This window comes from Sorex araneus, chromosome 1, assembly GCF_027595985.1.
Source record: "Sorex araneus isolate mSorAra2 chromosome 1, mSorAra2.pri, whole genome shotgun sequence".
NCBI classification, from domain to species: domain Eukaryota; kingdom Metazoa; phylum Chordata; class Mammalia; order Eulipotyphla; family Soricidae; genus Sorex; species Sorex araneus.
The window spans coordinates 450,723,253-450,740,085 of record NC_073302.1 but is presented as its reverse complement, the minus strand read 5'-3'; the positions used below and the strand labels follow the sequence as shown (position 1 = coordinate 450,740,085).

General features: G+C 61.7%; 1 protein-coding gene across 9 annotated transcripts in view; it reads left to right on the top strand.

Moving 5' to 3' along the window:
- Window positions 1–16,833, top strand: part of PRKAG2 (protein kinase AMP-activated non-catalytic subunit gamma 2) — a 111,165-nt gene that overhangs the window by 78,765 nt on the left and 15,567 nt on the right. For 2 of the 9 annotated variants that reach the window (XM_055131267.1, XM_055131291.1), the window contains exons 5-8: window positions 3,675–3,738; window positions 12,861–13,039; window positions 14,687–14,768; window positions 16,218–16,276. In XM_055131267.1, the coding sequence (XP_054987242.1) occupies window positions 3,675–3,738; window positions 12,861–13,039; window positions 14,687–14,768; window positions 16,218–16,276 (384 nt within the window). Of the gene's footprint in view, window positions 1–3,229; window positions 3,373–3,674; window positions 3,739–12,860; window positions 13,040–14,686; window positions 14,769–16,217; window positions 16,277–16,833 lie in introns of those variants that run through there. The other 7 variants (XM_055131301.1, XM_055131323.1, XM_055131316.1 and 4 more) reach the window with 6 other exon arrangements.

Here is a 16,833-nt window from a genome sequence, read left to right as displayed (position 1 = left end):
GCATGCAGGGCAAGCGCCTCAGTCCCAGTCCCGTCTCTCTGACCCAGCCCGACTTTCCTTTAAGTCCTCTTTGCGTTTGGTGTTCATGTCGAGTCCCGGCGTCATCCCGCACGCCTTCCTCCTCCTCCTGATCCGTGGTAGCGGTTTGTGAAACTTCCTAGTCCGGAGGAAATAAGCATCCTCTCACTTTTCTGGAGGGAATATAAAAAAGAAGCAACCAAGGTGAAAAATAATTTTCAGAAACTTCCCAGAGTGGCCGTATTCACCCCAGATTCTCCAGCCCCGACTCACGGCCTGGGAGGAAGGGGAACAGCGTGACGGGAGCCAGGACGTGGCTACCCCACACCGGCCACGGCTCAGCGGTGGACGCACTGGGCGGTGGACGCTGAGTGAAAGAAGACAGAGGCCCCCTGTTGTCCGGTTCCGTTTCTGTAAGACATCCAGAGCAGGACATTCTAGAGGGGGACCACAAGTGGCCGAGAGCCCGGGTGGGCGTCAAGGAAGTGGCCGTGACTGGGTCAGGGGTGATGAAGATAGAGGTGCGGGGGGCAGAGGGACCGCGCAGCAGGGAGGCACTTGCCTTGCGTGCAGTCAACCCAGGTTCCATCCCTGACATCCCACACGGTTCCCCAAGCACTGCCAGGAGTGACCCTTGAGTGCAGAACCAGGAATAACCCCCGAGCACTGCTCGGTGTGGCCCCAAACCCAAAAAGAAATGAACAGAGGTGCAGAGGGCCGCATCCCGACAGTATACGAAGCCCCCTGTACTCTCCCCGGCTTGTGACTCGTGTCTCAAGAAAGACTTTTAGGGACCCAAGTTCCCGTTTCTGCCACAGCTCATCAGCACGGCCTGACCACACGGCAGGCCGCAGGCCGCAGACCCACCCGGGATGGCCACCATCCCAGCTCCACCGCTTCCCCTCTGCCACTTCAGGGGCGTCACGAGGATGAATGCACGCAGGGCCTGGAGTGTGCAGTGGGCCGGTCCCTGCTTGCACCTCACCCTCGGCCACGCATTCTGCATCTCTGCGAGAACCCGGGTGCCGTGGAGTGGGGGGATGGACCCACTGGCCTGGCGCGCTGGCCCCTGGACAGCACTGCCCGCCTCTGGCTGGGACTCCCAGGAGAAACTGTGCAGGCCGATGTCTGGGTTCTGCGTAAGCTCCCGCCCGGGGGAGAGGCCACAGGTGTGCAGGGGCGGGGGGTGGCGGGGGTGTTGTGAGGCCCATGGCTGGAACAAGTCCTTCCCCACGTCACTGGCACCGTTGAACGCCTACCTAGTCACCTTTCGGGTCGTGGTGGTGGTGGGGTTTGGTTTGGGTTGGGGACGCCCAGAGCTCTACCCTGTGGGCCCTGAGTGACCCCTTGGTGCCGGGGGCCCAGCCCGGGGCCTTGCGTTGGCCACGCTCCAGGCCTCTGAGTTCCCAGCCCCGCCCGCTGCCCCCTCCTGAAGGTTTCGGGCCAACCCCTGCTTCTGTGTGCCCCCGAGCTCTCACCCGTCTTTCCTCTGGAATAGTCTGTGCGGTTCCAGGCGCTGGCTCTGCCCGTCAGTGTCTCCGGCCCCTTGGCAGGCTCTGCCCTCAGCAGACTTTCTCAGCCCATTAAGTTAAAACTTACTCATTTTCCCTTTAGAAACCATCTCTTGGCTTAACAATAAACCCAGTGTTTCTCCTTTTTTTTTCTTCCCCTAAACATTTCATTGCTTCACTGTTATTTTTTTGGGGGGAGGAGGGGAGTAAAATGGTTTAATTTCAAGAAATTTGCTTAATGTGAGGGGAGAGAAGAGAGACTCATATTTTAAGGGAGAATTGCGGGCTTCTCCAGCGGGAAACGCGGAGAGCCCACCGAGAGTGAGTCGTTATTTCACATTTTCTTTCTTTATTGCTTTGAGGGTCACAACTGGCCGTGCTCAGGGCGCCTCCCAATGTGGCGTGTGCGGGGGGGGGGGGGGGGCGCCCCTGGGGGTATTCCAGAGGTCGGCCCCGAGGCCTCCTGTTCGCAGGGTCCCGGCTCTGCCCATGGAGCTCCCTCTCGGCCCCGCCGTGTTCTCTGAGATCCAGTGTGGGCCCGGGTTTGTGTTTTGGCTTGGTTTGGGATTTTGCCTAGTCATGGCTGCTTCACGGTCATTTCTGCCTTTGCCAGATGTGGCCTGGCGCCACTCCTGGCTCTGGCTCTGGTTTGGGTTTTTTGGTTTGTTTCTGTTTTGGATGTTGTTGGGTTTTTTTTTGGGGGGGGGGCCACACCTGGTGATACTCAGGAGTTCCTCTTCCTGGCTCTGCACTCAGGAACTACTCCTGGAGGTTCTTGGGAACCACACGGGATGCCGAGAGTGGAACACGGGTCAGCCGCGTGCAAGGAGAGCACTCGACCTGGTGTACATGCAACCCTCCGGCCCCGGGCTGCTGGCTCGGGCCAGAGTCTACCCCTGCCCACCCACTCGGCCTGATTGCCGGTGCTCTTGGCCCCCGCCCCCACCTCATTCCCCTTCACCGGGGTTGTTCCAGCCCGCAGGGCCCCTCCGTGCCTTTGCCTTCCAAAGTGAGTTTGTCGTGGCTGTGGAAAACCTTGTCAGGGTTCCAGTGGGGACCCCACGACACAGAGACGCTGGTTTGCGGGAGTGGGGCCCTCTCCGCTCTGCTGGTGGTGGGTCGGGACCCCGGGGCTTGCCCCCTTGATTTTGGCCATCTTGCCTTTCACCTGCATTTTCTCCGCTTCGGCAGGTGTCTCTCCCAGCCTGTCTTCCATGCCTACCTGGTGTTGGGTTTTCACTGCAGCGACTGTGAACTGCTGTTGTTTTCAGTAGCGGCCGCGTGTTCATGACCCGCACGTGGACATCTGATTGATTTTTGTGTCTTGGTCCGGAGCGCTGAGCCCTCACTGAACTCACGGGTTCCGGTTCTGAGTTTTATCTCTGGCAGATTCCTGGGGCCTTTCTCTCTGGCCAAGCACGCCGTGTGCAGACAGGGACGGGGTGGCGTTTGGCACGGGGTGTGCAAACAGTGACGGGGTAGCCTCTGGCTCGCCTTGTGCAAGCAGGGACGGGTGGCCTCTGGCACCCAGCGCGTGCCCCGTTCTTTTTCTTGCCTTATTGCTGTGGCTGAAACCTGGGCCCGGAGTGAGCAGAAGCCGGGGCCTCGCTTCCTCCCGAGCTCAGAGGGGAGCGTCCTGGCTCTCGCCGAGACCTGACACCGCAGCCCTTCTGTCCACCAGATGTCCTACTCAAACCCTTTCATCTCCTCGGCCCGCGTGCCTCCATCTGCCCCCACCCCCACGCGTCCGAAGGCGGAGCCTAAGGCCCGGGAGGTTGGCTGCACCGAGACGATGGGGCGAAACAGAAGCCCCCGGCGTTTGGGTCCTGCCCCCTCCCGCTAGGTCAGCCCCGAGTGCCGGACCCCGGTTCCTCTGCAGCCGGGCCCCGCCAGCCGCGCGCTCGGCGCTCCCGCCCCCCGCGCCCCTGCCCGGCGCCCGCGCCCGCGCCCGCGCCCCAGCAGCCCGGGCCGAGCGCGGCGTCGCGGGCCTCCCCGGCCCGGCCCCGGGGGCCGCGATGGCCAGGGCCGGGCCCCGAGCCGGGCGGGCTCCCGGCGGCGCCCCCCGCGCGGCCCCGCCAGGCTCCGCCCCCCGCGGCGCCGCGCCCGCCCCGCGCGCACGCTGACCGCTGTCCTCCTGCTCCTCAGGCGGCGCTGGCGGCCCCGGGACCCGCGCGAGCCGGCATGCTGGAGAAGCTGGACGCGGAGGAAGGTGAGTCGCGGCCCTTTGTCCTCCCGGGGCGTGTCCCGCCCGCCGGGGAGGGTCCCGGGGCGCCCCCGGCCGCGCGCGCCCACCTGCCGCCCCGGCCCCGCCGCGCGCCCACCCGCCCGGGCGCCTCCTCCGGGCCGGGGTCGGCGCGAGCCCGGGAGAAAGTTTAGGGGCTCGGCAGGGGGAGGGGCTGGGGACGCCGGCTGCCGCGGGCCCCCCGTTATTCGTGCGGGGACTTCTCCTGCCGCGGAGGATGGGGAAAGCCGCGGGCACACGTGTGCCATGTGCGCACCGGGCCCGGTGCCACCTCTAATCCCTCTGCTCGATTACAGGCAGCGCCCGGCCGGCCTGGGGGGGGGGGGGGCAGAGAGACAGAGACAGAGACGGAGAGACAGAGAGGGAGAGAGAGGGGGGAGGAGGGGGAGAGAGGGAGAGGAGAGAGGAGGGGGAGAGAGATAGGGAGAGAGGGGGAGAAAGAGAAATGGGGAGGGGGAGGGGAGAGAGAGGGAGACAGAGACACAGAGACAGAGAGGGAGAGGGAGGGGGGAGAGCAGTATTGCTGGGAGATGATGCTCACGTTAGACCCCCAGAGTCTGCGCCCCCTCCTCACTCGCAAGCCCTTACTCGATACCTTCCAGAATTCCGCTGGGACTTCCCTGCAGCCCGTGCTGCCGGAAGGGGTTCCGTGTCCCACACGGGACCCGTGGCACCACTCCTGGCCACAAGTCACATTCTGCCCCTGTTTGTAGGGCGGTGTGGTGTGGTGGCCCTTTCCAAGAAGACTTTGAATATCCACAGCAGTGTGCCGGGCCCTGGGGGTCTCTGATGCCCCGTCACCCCCAGCGTCCATTGCGGTTAAACTCTGCAGAGTCACTGGGGACAGACGCCAGACAGAGATGCGGGCCTAGCCTGGGCTCAGTGCTGCTGTGTGACCGTGAGGAGTCACTTGACCTCTCTGGGCCTTACTTCCCCAGTGTCTGAGCGGGCGCTGGTATCAGTGTTCGGGGGATTATACTAGATTACCCCTCTGCCAGTGGGTGTTGCAGAGAAACCCCACAGGACGCTGTCCGTCGGGCAGGGCGCCCTGGGCGGTGCAGTGAGGTCCTGGCGCTGGGGAGGCTTTGCTTTGAATGCTAACATTGGGATTGTTTTCAACACAGCGCCGAGGGAGTGGCGTCTTGCTGGAGTTATTAAGTTCATGACGTTGCATTTCTCAAAACAGACACACAAGTGGTTTGGGGGTTGGGTTTTTTTTTTTTTTTTTTTGCATTATTCCTGCCATGGGGATGCGTGTCAGATATCGAGCTAGACATCTAAAAAAGGGAATTTCCCGTTTCACCCATCTATTTTTATCGGGAGTGCAGTCCTTGCTTTCAGGCTTACCGATCCCACAAATAACCCTGTCAAACTCTGGAAGGAGGCTCAGTGCTCCTGAATTCCGGGGAAGCCGTTGGCTGAGCCGGTGTCGGAGGGCGCTGGCTCGCTCCCTGCCGTCCCGGGCCCTGTCGCTTACTCATCCCAAATAGGAAGAAACTGGGCCAGCCGGTGGAATCCTCCCAGGGCCGACGCAGCTCGCCGCCCTCCGGCTCCCGGGCGGGTGTCCATCCTGCCGGTCCCCTCCCGACACGGGGCCATGCGGGGGTGCTCAGTTTTGTCACCAGGTAGTTTTCTGTCCCCGAGTAAGCCTGACCCCATGTGTGTCTGTCAGAAGCGCCGGAAGTGGGGCCTCGAGTGAGCGGGCGGCGGGGGCCCGTCTGTGCTCCGGCCACTGCCCACTGCCCACTGCCCACCACCTCCCCGGCCTCAGTGATGGGGCGTCTGCGTCCCCACCCCCCACGTCTCCCCAGGCATGCGTGGGGCCGTGGGCTTACCTGGTTCCCCCCACCAAGTCTCTGTCTTCCTCTGCCACGCTGTGTCCCCCACGCCTCCAGGGACCCCTGCGGCCCCTCCACCCCCCACAGACGCTTCAGCCCCCCTCGCCCTCCCCCGATCTGGTGAGTGCCGGCGGGTCCCGGGTACCGTCACTCCCCGGGGACACGTTGGGGTCGTGGGGGCATGCAGAGTCGAGGACACCCATGCAGAGGCTGTTGGCTCTCTTAGGCCAGGCCAGGTCCACTCAGCACAAGCCGGAGGTCCGTGCTGCCCAGCACCAAGCTTCAGCACCTCAAAGCCCTGGGTGCTGTGTGCTGGCTAATGTCGGGGCAGGCCCAGCGTTGCTGCATGGTTTGGCGGGCACCGGGGTGCTGGGGTGGAGAGGGGACATCACCAGGGCTGGTCCTGCGCGCTGCCCTGTCTCCTGGTCCCGGGTGCCGGGTCCCCTCTGCCGTGTCCCCCACGCCGGGTGCTGGGCCCACCTCTGCCACTGCCCTGTTGTGAGGCTGGGCCTGGCAGGCCGGAGCACTTGCATTCTCCAGCTGTGGGTTTAACCCCCGCCCACCCCCCGCCCGCTGTGCTCCAGGACGGTGCCACCTCCCACTCCTGGCTCTCCAGGCATCGGGCACTTGTGCTACGGCCCCCACCTTCAGTGGCGTGTCCACCGGGCCACCTGCCCGTTCCTGCCACCAGGCCATGCTGCCTGTCCCCTCACCTTCCCCTGCCAGGCCTTTTGCAAAGGGTCTTCTCAGCTCCACTCCTCACGGTTACAAAACAAGAACAGGTGACCAGTGTGCGCTGGGGTGCCCGCCAGCATGCTGCCATCAGAGGCTGGGGGAGATGTGCCGTAGTTAGGGGTTATCTGGTGAGAGCGGTTGTGGTTGGGGTATCTGGTCAGGACTGTACTGTAGCCAGGGATACCCATGGTTAAGGTATCCGTGGTTGGGAGTATCCGTGATTAGGGTATCCGTGGTTGGGAATATCCGTGGTTGGGAGTACCCGTGGTTAGGGTATCGGTGGTTGGGAGTACCCGTGGTTAGGGTATCCATGGTTGGGAGTATCTGTGGTTAGGGTATCCGTGGTTGTGAGTATCTATCTGGTTAGGGTATCCGTGGTTGGGAGCATCCATGGTTAGGGTATCTGTGGTTAGGAGTATCTGTGGTTAGGGTATCTGTGGTTAGGGTATCCGTGGTTGGGAGTATCCATGGTTAGGGTATCCGTGGTTGGGAATATCCGTGGTTAGGGTACCCGTGGGTAGGGTATCCGTGGTTGGGAGTACCCGTGGTTAGGGTATCCATGGTTGGGAGTATCTGTGGTTAGGGTATCCGTGGTTGTGAGTATCTGGTTAGGGTATCCGTGGTTGGGAGTATCCATGGTTAGGGTATCTGTGGTTAGGAGTATCCGTGGTTAGGGTATCCGTGGTTAGGGTATCCGTGGTTAGGGTATCCGTGGTTGGGAGTATTCGTGGTTAGGGTATCCGTGGTTAGGGTATCCATGGGTAGGGTATCCGTGGTTGGGAGTACCCGTGGTTAGGGTATCCGTGGTTGGGAGTACCCGTGGGTAGGGTATCCGTGCTTGGGAGTATCCGTGGGTAGGGTATCCGTGGTAGGGAGTATCCGTGGGTAGGGTATCCGTGGTCGGGAGTACCCGTGGTTAGGGTATCCGTGGTTGGGAGTACCCGTGGTTAGGGTATCGGTGGTTGGGAGTACCCGTGGTTAGGGTATCCGTGGTTGGGAGTACCCGTGGGTAGGGTATCCGTGGTTGGGAGTATCCATGGGTAGGGTATCCGTGGTTGGGAGTATCCATGATTAGGGTATCCGTGTTTGGGAATATCCGTGGTTAGGGTATCCGTGGTTGGGAGTATCCGTGATTAGGGGTATCCGTGGTTAGGGTACCCATGGTTAGGAGTATCTGTGGTTAGGGTATCCATGGGTAGGGTATCCGTGGTTGGGAGTACCCGTGGTTAGGGTATCGGTGGTCGGGAGTACCCGTGGTTAGGGTATCCGTGGTCGGGAGTACCCGTGGTTAGGGTATCCGTGGTCGGGAGTACCCGTGGGTAGGGTATCCGTGGTCGGGAGTACCTGTGATTAGGGTATCCGTGGTCGGGAGTACCCGTGGTTAGGGTATCCGTGGTTGGGAGTACCCGTGGGTAGGGTATCCGTGGTTGGGAGTACCCGTGGGTAGGGTATCCGTGGTTGGGAGTATCCGTGGGTAGGGTATCCGTGGTTGGGAGTATCCATGATTAGGGTATCCGTGGTTGGGAGTGTCCATGATTAGGGTATCCGTGGGTAGGGTATCCGTGGTAGGGAGTACCCGTGGGTAGGGTATCCGTGGTAGGGAGTATCCGTGGTAGGGAGTATCCGTGGGTAGGGTATCCGTGGTATGGAGTACCCGTGGGTACGGTATCCGTGGTTGGGAGTATCCATGATTAGGGTATCCGTGGTAGGGAGTATCCGTGGGTAGGGTATCCGTGGTAGGGAGTATCCGTGGGTAGGGTATCCGTGGTTGGGAGTACCCGTGGGTAGGGTATCCGTGGTTGGGAGTATTCATGGGTAGGGTATCCGTGGTAGGGAGTATCCATGGGTAGGGTATCCATGGTTGGGAGTATCCGTGGGTAGGGTATCCGTGGTAGGGAGTATCCATGGGTATGGTATCTGTGGTTGGGAGTATCCATGATTAGGGTATCCGTGGTTGGGAGTACCCATGGGTAGGGTATCCATGGTCGGGAGTACCCGTGGGTAGGGTATCCGTGGGTAGGGTATCCATGGTCGGGAGTACCCGTGGGTAGGGTATCCGTGGTTGGGAGTATCCATGATTAGGGTATCTGTGGTCGGGAGTACCCGTGGGTAGGGTATCCGTGGTCGGGGGTTGCCATTGGGAGTATTCGTGGTTGGCATCATCTGTGGTTGGGGTCTCTGTGGACCCCAGTGCTTGGTTGGCCATGTGGTTGTGTCATGTGGTTGGGGTCTCTGTGGTCAGAGGTGCTATGGGTGGTACACTGTGTCTGGGAATATCTATGATGGGGTGAACTGTGGTCGGGTATCTGTGATAGGGGTACTGCGTCCAGGGGTGTCTGTGACCAGGGGTATCCGTGGTTGGGGATGCACAGTGGTTGTGACCAGGCTTCTGTGGGTGGGGGTACTGTGGTTGGGGATATTTGTGGTCAGGGATGCTGTGGTTAGAAGTCGGGGTACTCTGGTAGGGAGAATGGTGGCCAGGGGTGTACTATGGTTGGCGTATACAGTGGTTCGGGTGTACAGTGGTCCAGGCATCTGGGCCAGGGTCCTGTGGGGGGTCTCTGATTGGTGTGCTGTGGTGGGGGTCTATGTGGTCGGGGAGCTGTGGTGGGGGTCTCTGTGGTGGGGGTCTCTGTGGTCCGGGTGCTGTGGTGGGGGTCTCTGTGGTGGGGGTCTCTGTGGTCAGGGAGCTGTGGTGGGGGTCTCTGTGGGGGGGTCTCTGTGGTCAGGGAGCTGTGGTGGGGGTCTCTGTGGTCAGGGGTCTCTGTGGTCGGAGGCTGTGATGGGGGTCTCTGTGGTGGGGGTCCCTGTGGTCGGGGGCTGTGGTGGGGGTCTCTGTGGCGGAGGCTGTGATGGGGGTCTCTGTGGTGGGGGTCCCTGTGGTCGGGGGCTGTGGTGGGGGTCTCTGTGGCGGAGGCTGTGATGGGGAACTCTGTGGTGGGGGTCTCTGTGGTTGGGGGCTGTGGTGAGGGTCTCTGTGGTGGGGGTCCCTGTGGTCGGGGGCTGTGGTGGGGGTCTCTGTGGTCAGGGGTCTCTGTGGTCGGGGGCTGTGGTGAGGGTCTCTGTGGTGGGGGTCTCTGTGGTCGGGTGCTGTGGTGGGGGTCTCTGTGGTCCGGGGTCTCTGTGGTCGGGGGCTGTTGTGGGGGTCTCTGTGGTCAGGGGTCTCTGTGGCTGGGGGCTGTGGTGAGGGTCTCTGTGGTCAGGGGTCTCTGTGGTCGGGGGCTGTGGTGAGGGTCTCTGTGGTGGGGGTCTCTGTGGTCGGGTGCTGTGGAGGGGGTCTTTGTGGTCAGGGGTCTCTGTGATCGGGGGCTGTGGTGAGGGTCTCTGTGGTGGGGGTCTCTGTGGCCGGGGGCTGTGGTGGAGGTCTCTGGTGGGCTCCCCCACCAGGGCTGCAGTCCCCGTCACTTGTCAGCGTGGCCCAGTGCCAGGGTCCCCGTTGTCTCTCTCTTACCCTCTCACTCCAGGGCTGCGTGTCCCCGCGAGAGGACCTGGTGCTTGAGGGCCCACTGAGCTGTGCCTGCTGTCCGTCCCGGGCACGGGCACCATGCTGAGAGGCCCCGGCCGGCCCTGCAGTACCGCGGGTAGGGCCGGCTGCCGCGAGGGTCGGCACCACCCCTCTTGGAGAGGAGATGGACTGTTTGGGGGCTGCGTGGTGGGATTGTGCCCCCACCCCCCCTGCCTGGTGACAGAGCAGTCCGGGCCCCGGGGGGCCGCCCTGGCCCCTTCCAGCAGACCCCCGACTCGGGCGTGCACGCAGCTGCGGGGGCTCCGGTCTGACAGGGCCTCAGGGGCGGGCCGACGGGGAGTGAGCCGAGGAGGGGCTCCCTGGGCCGGGGGCCTCGGGCCCGTTTGGGCCCTGGAGAGCCGGCAGCAGCCTGGGGTGCCCTGGCCGCCCAGGAAGAGGCTGAGCCGCACCCCGAGCTCGGGTGCTGGCAAGGGCCTGGGGTGCCGGCGAGGCAGGGCCCCCGCGGCTGTGCGCAGGGCCTGGGGCCAGGCTGGGCTGGGGGGTCACCACAGTGCAGGCGGCGTTTGCTGGAAGGGAGAGTTTTCTAGAGTTTTCTGTCTTCCCTCATCACCTTGGTGACGCACGCCCCGTCCCTGGGCCAGACACGTCCAGCCCTGCAGCGCCCTGAGGGTCCAGAAGTCCCCCGAGCCAGAGTCCTGCCGGGGCCCCCCAGGTCGTGTCTGGGAACTGGGGGGCAGCTTCCGCCCCTGCCCGACACCTGAGGCAACCCCTGGGCCCCAGCTGGCTCGCGCTGGTCTGGCTCTGGGGGACTGCGGGCACGTGGCCCCCAACGGCCCTGCCTGCCGCAGCCAGGCCGGTTGTCCCCCAGCTAGCTTGTGGCGTGCTGTAGTGGCCGCCCAGGGCAGGTCTGGGGTGTGCGTGCCCAGGAGGACACGCGCCTTGTGACCCTGGGTGGGTACTCGGGCGAGCACTCGGCCACTGGCTGCACTGAGGCCTGGGTTGGTTTTGGTTCTTGAGCCACGCGCAGGCTCGCTCCTGGCTCTGCACTCAGGGGTCACTCTTGGCGGGCTCGAGGGACCACGCGGGGTGCCGGGGTGCCAGGACCAAACCCAGGTCGGCTGCATGCCAGGCAAACGCCCTCCTCGCTGTACTATTGCTCCAGCCCCTCTCCTCCCTCTCCTCTCCCTCCCTCCCCCTCTCTCCCTCCCCCTCTCTCCCCTCCTCTCTCCCCCTTTCTTCCCCTCTCTCCCCCTCTTTCCCCCCTCTCCCTTCCTCTCTTCCTTCCTCTCTCCCCCTCTCCCTCTCCCTCCTCTCCTCTCCTCCCCCCTCCTCTCCTCTCCTTCCCCCTCCTCTCTCTCCCTCACTCCTCTCTCTCCTCTCTCTCCCCCTCTCTCCCCCTCACTCTCCTCCTCTCCCCTCCCCTCCCCCTCCCTTCCTCTCCCTTCTCTTTCCCTCCCTTTCTTCACTTGCTTGGGAGAACATTGTTTGGTGTCTGGCTCAGACCAGGGTCAGCCAGACGCACGGCGAGCACCTCGCCCTGGCCCTTGGGAGAGGTTTTAGTGAAGTTTTGTTTTAAGATCTGTCCCTGGGGCCCGAGAAAGAGTTCAGCAGGCTCTTTGTCTTGCACGCAGCCGACCTAGGTTCAATCCCCAGCACCTCAGACGGTCCCCTGAGCCTGACAGGACTGATCCCTGAGCACAGAGTCAGGAGTACTCCCTGAGCACTTACAGGGGTGGCAAAGAAAAATAAATTAATGAAATCTGCCCTTGGTCTGGGAGAGCGGTCGGGGCTGTGTGTGGGAGGCTCATGCCAGCACCTCGTGGTCCTCGGTCCTGCCCGGTGTGGCCCAGAGGCAAACAGAAACACGCCTCTCACAGTGTAAGCTCCGGTCATGAAATGAACCAGCCCCGGTCCTGGCGGGCAGCGCGGCTAATGAAGTCGGCACTGACGGATGCACTTGGGAGCGGGTCACGTGTTGGAGCGTGTCGGAGAGAGCATGCGTGGAGCCGGGGCGGGGGAGCACTGGGGGCCACGACTCACCTGCCCGGTCCTCCGTGTGTGCCCAGGGTCCCGTGCCCTGGAGCCTCAGGTGCTGAGGGCACCCCTGGCCGTGGCACCAAAGGGCGGGGTCCCCACTGTGTCAGGGCAGACGGTACCAGCGAGCCAGTGCCTGCACGCGGGGCCCCGGGCTCTGTCCCCAGCTCAGGCCTTGGGGACGGGACAGCGAGAGTCAAGGCTGCTTGTGAGGCCCCCGAGGGGGTGACCAGAGCGACAGGACAGCGGGGAGGGTGTTTGCCTTGCACTCGGCCGACCCGGGTTCAATCGCCGGCATCCCATAGGGTCCTGTGAGCACCGTCAGGAGTGATTGCTGAGTGCAGAGCCAGGAGTGTCCCCTGAGCATCGCCGGGTGTGACCCTAAAAGCACTGTCACTGTCACTGTCATCCTGTTGTTTATCGATTTGTTCGAGCGGGCACCAGTAGCGTCTCAATGTGAGACTTATTGTTACTGTTTTTGGCATATCCAATACGCCACCGGGAGCTTGCCAGGCTCTGCCGTGCAGGCGCGATACTCTCGGTAGCTACCCTGAAAGCAAAAAAAAAAAAAATAGAGGGTGATGGGAGGGAAGAATTGGGGCGTCCAGGGGGCTGGAGTGATAGCATAGCGGGTAGGGCGTTTGCCTTGCACGCGGCCAACCCGGGTTCAAATCCCAGCATCCCATATGGTCCCCCTGAGCACCGCCAGGGGTAATTCCTGAGTGCAGAGCCAGGAGTAGCCCCTGTGCATCGCCAGGTGTGACCCAAAAACCAAAAAAAAAAAAAAAAGGATTGAGGCGTCCAGAGGGGAGGGGCTGGCCTCCTGCTCGGGGCTGGGGGGCTGGTTCTGGCTTCGCGCTCCAGGATCGTCTTCTCTGTTCGAGTTAGTGGGTTTCAGCTCTACCCCCCGCCACAGGCCCCCGGCCCATTTCTCATCTCTGCCTGCGGGAGGTCTCGGCCCCTGCCCGGGCAGTTGTGAGCCAGGGACCCGATCTTGCTGGACGTCCCGTGAGCAGGCGGAGGCCCGCCGAGAGCCTGGGGAGGAGCTGGGCCGCCTGCTCCACTGACCTGCGCCTCCTGCCCCGCAGCAGAAGACTCGGAGAGCGGCGTCTACATGCGCTTCATGAGGTCCCACCGGTGCTATGACATCGTGCCCACCAGCTCCAAGCTCGTCGTCTTCGACACGACCCTACAGGTGCGTGCGCCCCGCTCCGCGCTTGGCGGGGTGTGGGAAGGAAGGGAGCTGGGGGCGGGGCGGGGGACGGAGGTGCAGAGACGCGGTTCCTCCTGAGGCTTTGCTGCTCGGGGTCTGCGGCACGTAGGTGGGAAGCAGGAAAGGGGAAATGCTCCCGTGGCCCGGAGTCCTCAAGGGCAAAGGTCACTGATCTCTGTGTGGAGACTCTGAACTCGATCCTTCTGGCATTCACATCGCACTTACCGATGGAGCGTTCAGATACTCAAGTCAGCAGCCAGTAAGCCCAGATGACGGTGTCCACAGCGGGACAACAGCAGGGGACTCGGGAAGGGGTTGCCGGGAGCCCCTGCAGCAGCGTGGCCAAGCCCAGAAGCTTAATTTTAAAAAACACTGGGTGGGGGGGGGGCTAGAGCGATAGCACAGCAGGGAGGGCATTTGCCTTGCACGCAACCGACCCAGGTTCAATTTCCAGCATCCCATATGGTCCCCTGAGCACCACCAGGAGCAATTCCTTAGTGAAGAGCCAGGAGTAACCCCTGAGCATTGCCGGGTGTGACCCAAAAAGTCACTGTCACTGTCATCCCATTGTTCATCGATTTGCTCGAGCGGGCACCAGTAGCGTCTCCATTCGTCCCAGCCCTGAGATTTTAGCAGCCTCTCTTTACTCGTCCTTCCCAGCGGTGCCGCATTGGAGGCTCTTTCAGGCTCTTTTGGGTTAAACAGTAACCCAAAAAGTAAAAAAATAAAAATAAATAAAAATAAAAAATCTTAAATAACAACCCACTGTCACGGCTGGATTGATGAGTTAGGCAAAGTGTCAGCAGCCAAGCGCTGGAGAGACGGGCCGCCACAGCCCGGGGTCCTTGGACCCCAAGAGCCACGTCCCCCTTCTTCTCCCTGGACATCCTTCGAGATTGACTCCACTCTGAGTCACAAAATTTGTCCCTGTAAGACCAAGAAGACAGAAATCACTTCAACTCTCGTCAGATGACAAGGCTTTGAAAATGAGAATTGATGAAAACAAATGGGGAGATGCTTGGAAATTAAATAAAGCAAAAATACTTTTTGAACTTGAAAGAATGTGGTGAGCTGCTGAAAGAGAGAAGGAAGGAAAGGAGGGAGGGGGAGGAGAGAGGAGAAACAAAGTAGCGAGTGAAAAAGAAAGAAAGGAGATGCAGAGCGGGAGGGCGGGTCCCTGGGAGGGGCGGCCTCCAGATGTGTTGTTGGAGCACTTGACATGAAACTGTCGTTGATGGTCTTGTCAGGTTAGTTCAGTATTTAAAGGGGGGTTGGTACCTACCTCCATCCCGGCACCCGCTAAACCATCCAAAAGTCCGTGTTCCTGTGAGAAGGCTCCGTGGGGTCGGCGTAGCTGCGGGCACCACTCCCGGCTCCCTTGGGGACACGTGCAGGGGGAATTCGACTCGGCCTTCCTCTCTTCCCGGGACGTCTCATCGGCCAGACTCCGTGGAGAGGCGTTCGAAGTCGTCTGCACAAGTCGGCCAGCTCGGCACGGCTTTCCGTGTGACCCGGCAGCATCACATGGATCTGGGCCACTTCCGGCCGCTCAGACCGTTTCCCAGAGGCCCTGCGTGGGGTCTGGGTAGGTCCGGCTGACGCGTGTGCCCTCTCTCGCCCTGTCCCCAGGTGAAAAAGGCCTTCTTCGCCTTGGTGGCCAACGGCGTCCGGGCCGCGCCCCTCTGGGAGAGCAAAAAGCAAAGCTTTGTAGGTAAGCCACGCGGCTCCTGGCGAAATCCGGAGCGGAGGCGCGACAAGTGGAGAATCCGGGTGTCGTAGCCCTGGCTTGGGGACTCGGGCCCCGTCCCAGCCACGCGCTCTTCCCAACCCCCTCGGCTTGGGCTGTGCAGGCCGGGCGGGGCCTTGGCCAGGCCACAGACCACAGCAGGGCGAGGGGGGGACATGCTGGGACCATTTCTGAGCCCACTCACGGCCCGTGCACAAACCCGGGGCCCCCCTGCCCTCAGTGGGACCCCCGTCTGTCAGGACAGGTGGGCAGTGCCAACGTGGCTGACCCGTCGAGGCACTCTGAGCTCACATCAGCTCCCGGGACTGTCCAGACACCCCGTCTCCTCTCGCCAGGCAGACGGTGGAGAGCGTCTCTTTCCGGTCCACACCCCTCCCCAGGGAGAGCTGGCACCTCTGCGTCTTGACACACCGGGTGTCTGGGTGCCGTAGTGGGCTCAGAAACAGTGACCGCTAAAGGCCTCATTGGCAGAATGGTCTTGAGAAAATGATCCTTGTGCCTCAGAGGGGTCTTGTTTCTGGAGCTTCTAGAATGTACTAGAAGAGGGGGCATGCAAAAAGGGGCTCCAGTTCCACATGGTCCCCTTGCACCACTCGCTGGGAGTGACCCCAGAGACCACAGTGTGTGACCCCCTCAAAAGGAACAGGAGCAGCTGAGAGCAGGAAGGCGCTTGCCTGGCCTGCTGCCGACCTGGCTCCGACCCCCGGCACCCCGCACGATCCCCGAGACCCCCAGACGGATCCCGGAGTGCAGAGCCAGGGGCCAGCCCTGAGCACCACCAGGTGGGGCCCAGCCAAAAAAATAAAGTATTGACAGTTCCTAACTGTCACCTCAAGACTCCAGTGAGCGGAATCATGCCCGGTTCAATCAGCTTAGCCAATGGCTGCATAAACAGCAGTGCTCCTACGCTATTTAAAAAAAAAAAAAAAAAAGACTTCAGGGGCTGGAGTGATAGCACAGCGGGTAGGGCGTTTGCCTTGCACTCAGTCGACCCGGGCTCGATTCCCAGCATCCCATAGGGTCCCCTGAGCACCGCCAGGGGTGATTCCTGAGTGCATGAGCCAGGAGTGACCCAAAAAGAAAAAAAAAGTTTAAAAAAAAAGACTTCAGTGATGTTTCACGACCCCTGGGCTTGCTCTGACGCGTTGCCCTGAGCATCAGGCAGGTGCAGGGTCGGGGGTGGCTCAGCGGCAGGGCACTTGCCTAGCGTGTGCGCAGCCGAGGGCTTCAGCCTCCCAAGGAAAACGCGTCAGGTGGAAGCGATGGCCGCAGGGCCGAGCGACAATGCCCGCAGCCGTGCCTGGCACCGTTCAGCGCCGTCATGGTGCTCCTCTTGCAGATACTCCGTTTGCTTGTCACAGAAAGTTTACATTCCGGGGTTTCACGTTTAATGCATGAAATTCTTTGTTGCAGGAATGCTAACGATTACAGATTTCATAAATATACTACATAGATACTATAAATCTCCCATGGTAAGTGCGGGTGGTGGGAGCTGTGTGTGGACGGGGTGCGGGGGGGCGCATTTCTGGGGGCATTTCTGGGTGTTGGTATTTTTCTCTCTTCTGTTCTGGGTGGGTGGGTGGGCAGTGACTAGTGCTCCCGCTCGTAGAATGTTCTGGAAACCTCAGCACAGAGCAGGTCCCGGGCCCACGTGATCCCACGGTGTGGGGGGGGCAGATGGGGGGGAGGTGCTCAGAGGGTGGGCTGTTGTGGGGCGTGCCTCCCCCAGGGCACGCACCCTGTTTCTGTGAGCATAACCATCCCCTATAGTTTAAAGAAAGAAAAGGCCCGTGTAGGGTAGAGCCTCGTGCAGACATGGCGACCCCAGGACGCTGCACTCTGGCCCTGCCCCTGGCAACAGCGAACAGAAATAAAGACGTCAACAAGGAAGTGGACGGAGTTCAGTTGTCGTCTTTTTTTTGCCAGTGAAAGGAAGACTGACCCCTCCCGGCCGCGCGGAGCGCCACGATGCCCTCTCACAGCCTCGTGGGGGGCTCATTCCCACCATCTCTAACCACGGGGAGCGGCA